The sequence below is a fragment of the Sycon ciliatum genome, chromosome 1 (assembly GCF_964019385.1).
Source record: "Sycon ciliatum chromosome 1, ocSycCili1.1, whole genome shotgun sequence".
Taxonomy (NCBI): Eukaryota; Metazoa; Porifera; class Calcarea; order Leucosolenida; family Sycettidae; genus Sycon; species Sycon ciliatum.
In genome coordinates, this window is record NC_088643.1 from 86,111,030 (window position 1) to 86,119,138 (window position 8,109).

The 8,109-nt window shown below is 48.0% G+C and overlaps 1 protein-coding gene across 1 annotated transcript in view; it reads right to left on the reverse strand.

Annotated features, from left to right (window-relative positions):
• Nucleotides 1–794: 794 nt before the first annotated feature.
• LOC135806073 (uncharacterized) overlaps nucleotides 795–8,109 on the reverse strand; it is a 29,438-nt gene continuing 22,123 nt past the window's right edge. Inside the window, exons 4-6 of the mRNA XM_065320220.1 lie at nucleotides 6,117–8,016; nucleotides 5,562–5,729; nucleotides 795–5,091 (exon numbers count right to left, since the gene is read on the reverse strand). Of these exons, the coding sequence (XP_065176292.1) occupies nucleotides 1,097–5,091; nucleotides 5,562–5,729; nucleotides 6,117–8,016 (6,063 nt within the window). The 3' untranslated portion in view covers nucleotides 795–1,096. The remainder of the gene's footprint in view (nucleotides 5,092–5,561; nucleotides 5,730–6,116; nucleotides 8,017–8,109) is intronic.

An 8,109-nucleotide genomic window follows, 5' to 3' on the forward strand; every position in this document is an offset into this window, starting at 1 on the left:
TGCTGGCAACTGAAATCCGACCCCCTGAGCGGTGCGCTCAGCTGATCAGGGGGTTGGATTTCAGTTGCCAGCACTGTACTTTGCTACTTGCAGGAAGTACCCACCACCACACTCCATTATTCACCCGGCCCAGTGTCTGGAGATATGTGGATTTTGTAGAAAGAAAAAAAGTCGTGAAAATACGGACTACAATACAGACAACGTAGCTGGTTGTATCGGACTGCTCTGCTCGGTTGTGGTGTCAGTTTCCGGATGAAGATCAAAATACATGTAGAACCCGTGCCAAGTTCTAAACCTAAGGTACTAGTAGGCAAGCATATTTGTCATTTCCGTTTCTGGGTGCGTGGCGTTATTCCATACACATTCAGAACATTCTGAGGCATACCATCGTAGATGTACGGAGAAAGAAAACGAACCCCTTGGTAGCACCGGTACTATTACATCGCCAATGATTGATTTGCTCCCCCCCCCCCCCATCCCTCCCTCCTCTCTCTCTCTATCTATCTATCTATCTATCTATCCCTACCTCCTCTATCTCCTCTCTGTCTGTCTGTCTGTGTCTTCCCGGCCTTTTCCTCTGAGCCCCACACCATGAATACCAGAGCCCTGTGTACTTCCGTCAGCGCCTCACTTCCCTTGAATCATGGACAGTCTCTCACTAGCTCCTTTATCAGTGCCAGGCCAGCCTTTCCAATTCGGCTGTAACTTTGTCGGACATGACCCTATCTGTGTCATGGACAGCATGCAACTGGCATTTAGAATTTTAGAGCTCCACGCAACAGGACACAGCACAATCAAATCAGTACCACATTGTTGTCAGTGGACGGTGATTGCGGGGAGTATTGAAGAAGAGGAAATAGGAAAAGGGAAATCTTGTGAATGTTTTGATCTTGATGAAAATAAATGGTAGTAGTGATGTTGATCAGTTCGTCATCACGATACGCGCACACACATCAAACTCTGCAAGATACTGTGACATAGTTCACGCACGCATAAGAGAAACAGAAGGCGGTCAGGTTAATTGTGCGTTGAAATCTGAGCTGAACGAGAGAATTCGTTCCTGAAAAACATGCATGAAAGAGAGAGAGAGTCCGAATTAGAAAAATTCTGGGTAGACCTGGCGAGTTATGGCATCTGCGGTTGCTGGTAGCTCATTCAAGTTGATAGCCAGGCTGAGCATGGACGTAGTACCACCAATTGTCAGGTGGATATGGCTGTTGACGTCAGTGTCAAACACAAGGTGAGTTAGCTTGGAATGGTAGTCTACATTGTGTATCTTCACAACACTGCCACCCTGCTCCAGTAGACTATTGATAGCACTGAGCCTATTTCTGAGACTGAGCAGGTCACGTGATAGGTCCGTTGTTGATGTGCCAGCTGTACGCGCTGCCTCCAGAAGGTCTTCCGCCATCTTGATAGCATCTTGCAGGCGCTGTTGAGCGGCATTCAGCACCTTGAGCGTCTCCTCTTCCAGCCTAGTGAGGACGGTCTGATCAAGAGAAGCCTGTAGTTTGAGATGTGCCCAGTTGACAATGCTCTCTCGGCGTCGGTTTTGTGTATAGTTGGTGTGCAGTGTGAATGTTGAAGCTGTAAAGAGTACGTTACCATGGCCGTTGGCGTAGAAACCAGTTGCATTGAGATGTGCCATTGTAGAGTTTGAAGTGATTTTGTTAGTGATTTCCATAGCACCATGAAGATCAATAGGAACATCAGTTTGCTGGAGACTGGCAGAGATTCTGACAAGGAGCTGTCCCTGTGACATGGTATCCGGTGCTTGCGGTGGGCTGAATGTCATTGGCCCAAGTCTGAAAGATATTGTGTCCAATTCCGTCTGAACACTGGATGGCACACCATTCACTAGCATTATGTCTGAAGTAAAATCGGCCCTGTTTCTGAACAGGTTCAGGCTTCCGGAAGCGGCAATGCTGTCTTGCAGTGGATGTGATGCATTACCAACAGTACAGACCTGGCCTGGACTGGTTGTGTAGTTCAGGGTGAGGCTGCGGACAGCAGAGTCGTCAATATGAACAATGCCACGGCCTGCACGGACACCAAGTGCATTCAGCACATCCGTGTACGTCAGGTCTTCAAATGTTGCCTCAAAGCCAAGCACCGTATTGCTCTCAGGCACTGTGTGGAGTTTGCCCAAGCCAACGAGACACGCTAACGGTCTACGGAAGCGTGCACACCCAGTACCATAGCTAGTTAGTACATTGATGTTGAATGTGTGTGCTGCACATTCGGGACAACTGTTCTCAACAACAACCTCGCCGCCAATGTCTTCTAAGTGCAAGTTTTTGATGCCGAAGAAATTATCCACCAATTGCCCAGACGTGAAGTAGGCAGTAGAGCGTGGACTTCGTGCATTTATAGTCTGTCCTCCTTGCAGCTCAACTAGATTTCTCTGGCACGGTAGGTGAAGATTCATCAGCATGTAGCCAACGTCCACATTATCGGAGCCAGTAATCAAGACCTCCACATCGCTCATCATGATACCACCGATGCGTTGATTTGTACTCACCAGTGCTGTCAACTCCATGGGCTGGTTAGGTAACAATCGGCTGTGCAGCATTACGTTCTTACCACCAGCTAGCTTGGACAGGAAGTGACAAGCATAGTTTGCAGCACAATCCTCCGGGAGTTGAGTTGTAACTACCAGATTACGACCGTCATCGAATGGAGCACCTGCTGGATACTGTTGAGATACAACAGCCGGTAGACTATCCAATGAATCCACGGACGAAACAATAGTTGTCATAGAACATGGTCTTGTGCTTGTGCACAGCATGTCAGCCATTGATGGTGGTCCACGTGCATTTGCTCCAAGCAAGTTTGCCAGACTGTAGTTCTGGTTCATTATCATTGCAATCACCTTCCTCTCATTGTTCTTGTTGCTTACGAATGCTCTCAGCTGATGTGCACCTTCATCGGGATAGGCAGTTTGGCCAGAGATCTCTAGCTCAGTACCAGTGGTGTACCCATCAGTTATGGCTGCATCCTCCACAACCACTGCTGTACGTTGCCGTCTTCCCTGGAATTGAGAGCAACGGCCTCGCCGTCCGCCCTCCACCCCATTGCAGACAGTCTGCAGAGAGAATTGCTGGACACGGGACTCAACCTTGAACGAGTAACGCTGGTGTTCTTCACTATATGTTTGAGCAGCGGCTACAGGCCGGCCAAACATGGTACCTTCCATCTCCAGAAATATGTGAAGTTCCTCATTTCCAGAGTCATGGTAGTTGTACAGAGTGGCAATGGCCTCACCACTACGCATGTTAAAGTGACGACCAGTGTACGTTTCATCATCCTGCAGCCTAGCAACAACAACAAATCGGTTCAGCGTCTCCTCATAGGCGATATGCTTCAAGTCAGACGACATGACATCTGGGAAACGTGTCCGGAATGCTCTGAACTCCCCATTTCGGAGAGTCTTGGGAAACAAAGATGTGATAAAGGAACCAAAGCTTGGCCAGCGATAGTTCCTTCGGCCACGGAAGCGGTCATCGAGAACGAGGAAGAATGCAGACGGGCGAACAGTGGACGGTAGACGCAGTGGTCGGGTGCTTGGCGGAGTGAATGATCCCAGGGCCCGGAGTAATGTTGTTGATGCAAACAATCCACCAGCAGTGCGAGGCGAGCTAGGAGTGTTGAAGACAAACTTAATGTCACCTGAAAGAGCTTGGTTAGGTCTGACTGAGAGATGAATGCCGTTGACCCTGTCCAATCGGGATCCCGCCAATGACCTTGACACCTCAATATGAGCAGTTGAAGTTGAAGAGCGCCTCTTCTCTGGAGCATCTGCATTGTCCTCAACCTTGACCACTACTCTTACTCCATTGCGATTTGTCCTGCGGTCAAACAACCTCACGACACGCATTATTCCAGTGTCGGGCTCAATGGAGAAGTAGACCCTGTCATGTCGCCGTGGTAATGAGAATGTCATCCGTCCTGCATTGCCACCATCACCGTCCGTAGCGACAAACTTGTGAACAATGCGACCACGCGTGTCACTATCGATCAGGTCGATCTCATAACGTGACTCATCGAAAGTGGGAGTGCGCCGATTGGCAGGAACAATGGTGACTGACACTAATGCTGGTTCTGATTGTAGTGAAGGTGACCCAGAGTCACTGGCTGTTATCACAAAGTTTATTGACTGGAGATTTTCCCACATGATTGTCCGTGCAGTACGCAGTACTCCTGTGTCTTCTTCCAATTCAAAGTTCTGTGCCATGGCATCCACATTGTCTGTGAAACATGACTGCTCCAGTTTTCCCATCACTATTTCTGGAATACAGTATTCAGCAACGTCCATGCCATATGTCACACTGCCACCACCACTTTCCAGTGAGTCTTTGTCAGTTGCCAGCAGTGTTGTAAGAATAGAACCAACTGTCAGCTCACGCTCACTGACCGTCATCTGTACATCTCTCTGACCAAACACTGGAGGGTTATCATTGACGTCTTGCACCTTGAGAATGATATCAATAGTCGCCGTTGCCGCCACAAGAGGGAAGACGATGTCTTGTTCTGTTGCCTGAACTTGGAAGCTGTACTCAGGCTGTGTTTCAAAGTTGATTGGCCGATCAAGGATGAGCGTTCCTGTCATTGCTTCGATTCTGACAGGAAGTGAAGTGTCGGTTGAGATTATGGCGTAGAGCAAATCGATGGCCTCAAACTCTTCATGGTCTGATGCAGTGACTTGGCCAATAGTGGTGTTTGCTGCTGTGTTTTCCAACACCGGAATTTCCTTTGGATTGTTCAGCTGGCAGCGGAAACCCCACATGCTCGTCATGTTGCACATGCAAACGTAGCGACCCAGATTGTTGAGACACATGGCACCGGCATGACAGGGATTAGACTGACATTCATCAACGTCCTCCTCACAGTGCATACCGGTGAAACCAACACGACACTCGCAAGTGAAGTCCTTCACAGCTCCGACACACACGGCACTGTTCAAGCACATGCCAGCCGTGGAGCAGTCGCATACATCACCATTGCCATCGCCGTCTGTGTCGATCTGATTGGGATTGGAGTGTTTGGGACAGTTGTCCACATTGTCGGGGTGACCATCACCATCCGTATCACCTGCACAGTGATGAAAAACAGCAACGGTATCATATCACATAATCAGGGAGAATCAAACTAAGCAAAGCCAAGCAATACAATTGCAGGATGTATCCTGAGTGCTGGTACCATGTTACTGTTCACCACTCGCTTCTCAGCAGGGCTATGTTGGTGGAGTAAAAAGAAAGGGAATGAAGCTGCACGGCCGTCATTTAAAAAGTCTTAAAAATGAAATTGGAAAAAGAAAGGAAATGAGTAACTTGCAAAATGTGTGCCCCACAGGCGTATTTATGTCAGCAGGGCCACACAGGAGAACTTGTTTTTCATTATTTTTCACTCAACTCTAAAGGACACTGTGTCACATGGGAATTGAGGACAACCCGAGAATAGGACCATGACCTGGGAATTGAGGACACCTTTCGGCAGTCCCCAGTTTTCAGGTTCCTGTGTTAGTTGTTACTTTGAAGTCACGGCATGTAGTTATGACTTACCAGCACAGTCACTTGCACTGGACGCTCCAGGCATTGCTGTTGACATTCCCTGTGGACATTGGTCACACTTGCTTTGCCCTGTGGAACTCTGATACATGCCTAGTGGACATGGAGTACATGGAGTGTGTCCATGACCACCGCTTGAATACTGGCCTTTCTCACATGGTGCTGTACACCGACACAACACACCACAGTACACACGGGCAGAAGCAATGCATTTAGTCAGATTTGCTGTACAATGACCAAGTATACCCCGGTCCTGCACTAATCTGAAGATCCCAAGAGCAATCATAATATACCATGTAAATGGACACCAATGGAATGTTGAAGTCTATGATATCCCACTGACACCATCATCTTGCCAGTATTGACTATTTGCTAGATATCACCTGAGTACATATAGATTTAGTGATTCACACACAGCATTATTATACTGTAGTGCTCAACCATAAATTGAGTCTCATCACGGTATACAAGTCAACGCATTACACCATAATTTGCTGCCCGTACAGAATATTCCACAGTCAGTAATGTGCACAAGACTGGTATTCTTACCAAGACATAGTGCTGCACTGGAGCTGGCATTCATCACAGTTGACAAACCATCCGGGCACATCTTGCATGTTTGCTGACCAAGTTCATCCTGGTAGGTAGGCACTGGACACGGCGTGCATGGCAGCCTGCCATCCGCGGACACTGTACCAACTCGGCATCTCTCAGTAAAAACAATGTTGATGTTGACCATGACTGAAGAGGATCGTTCTGGAACACCACTATCACTAGCGGTCACCGAGCAAACGCAGAAATCCTTAGTATTCCATGGCATGAGTGCCTGACCACCAATCAACTCTCCACTTGTGCTGTTGATCTGCAACCAAGTACAGTTGCAGAAGCCACCCGTCAAGCCGTACGATATCTTTCCTCTGTCACCTAGATCAGGATCGGTTGCTGTAGTTATTCCAACGCTGAAGCCAGGCGCCGCAATGTCTTTTTCTTCAAGTGTGAAGCTCATTACGGTGTCCATGAATGTTGGAGTGTTATCATTCTTTGGTAGAATGGTTACCTTGGTTACCTTGGTATCGGTGCTAGCAGACAGGACAGCACCTCCATCTGCTCCAGTGAGACTAACAATAAGCATCTCATCCTGCTCAACAATGGCATCATCAATGATCGACACGCGGATTGTTCCCGACACTTCTCCTTGCTGCATTACAAGCATAGAATCCCCACCGACATAGTCCTGGCCGACCAATGCCTTCACATCACCCATGGCAACTGAATCGGATGAAGCTGTGTAGTGCACGATGATAGATCCAAATGAGCCTTGCTGTCTTGAGACATCAACGAGTGCAAAACTGTCAAAGCCCTCTCTGACTACAATATTGGTTTGCACCATCTCCAGTACTCCATATGGGTTGTCATTCTCCAGTATGGTTATCTGCATTGCAGAGCGTACACCAATATGTGCTTGATCTGCTGAGACCAGTGTGAGGACAATTGTTTCATTCAACTCTGGAACAACATCGTCCTTGATATCTACTGTCAACATAGCAGATGATTCACCACTGGCAATATCCACAACACCGGAGACCGTGCGGAAATCTCCAGTCTCAAAAGATGATAAACTCAATGGTGCTTCATCCAGACTGGCTTGGAATGCTACTGAAAATCGAACAGTTGTTGCTCGCGTGCCGCATGCCCTCACGATCTTCAGGGAAAGTGTTCCAGCTGATTCACTTACAACCATCTCTGTTTGGTCGAACTCCACTACCCCACCCTGTGCCTGAGTCTTCAGGACATTAACTATGGTGGTTGAGTCATCTACAAACGCATTCGGCTCAGCAGACTTAAGTCGTAGCCTGATCTGACCCAGACTACCAGTAGGCGCCGGAACAGGGAGCTGAATTGTGGAATCCCAAACACCTTGCGCCACACTGTGCGATCCTTCACTCTGCAGGCTACCTGTAAAGCTGTGCAATGGCTCTGCAGTCCACGATACACTCACATCACCATAGGCTCCGTAGTTTCTCTTCAGGTCAACTGCTGCAGTGCCAGTGTTCCGTGTGACCAAGCAGGAAGATGGAGTTGGAAGAGTGAAGACACCCGATTGACGCGGGTACCTGAAGAAAGTAGCGTACTGTGCAGGACTGATGACAGACTTGACGAAGTTGGTGACTGATGAGTCTGTCTTGTTGAAGATGGACTTGACAGCACAATCTGGGCACGATGGTTCTAACCATTCTTTACTAACAGTGTCCCAGTATCTTATGATGACTTCAAGCTCATCATGAGGAATGGAAAGGTCGACAATATCCTTATTGGCTTGTAGAAGTGTGGCAGCTCTGTACAGCACGAGGACTTCATTAGGCTCTGCTTTGCTGACAAGCTCATCCACAATAGTGCCATTCAGCCACATAATGCGTACCGAGAATGTATAGTTTCCATCCATCCAGCCCTGAAACAAACACAGAGAAAACGAAATGAAAATAATTAGACCAGGAGAATCATGTGGCATGGTATAACACTCGCAACGTTTCACCAAGTAATG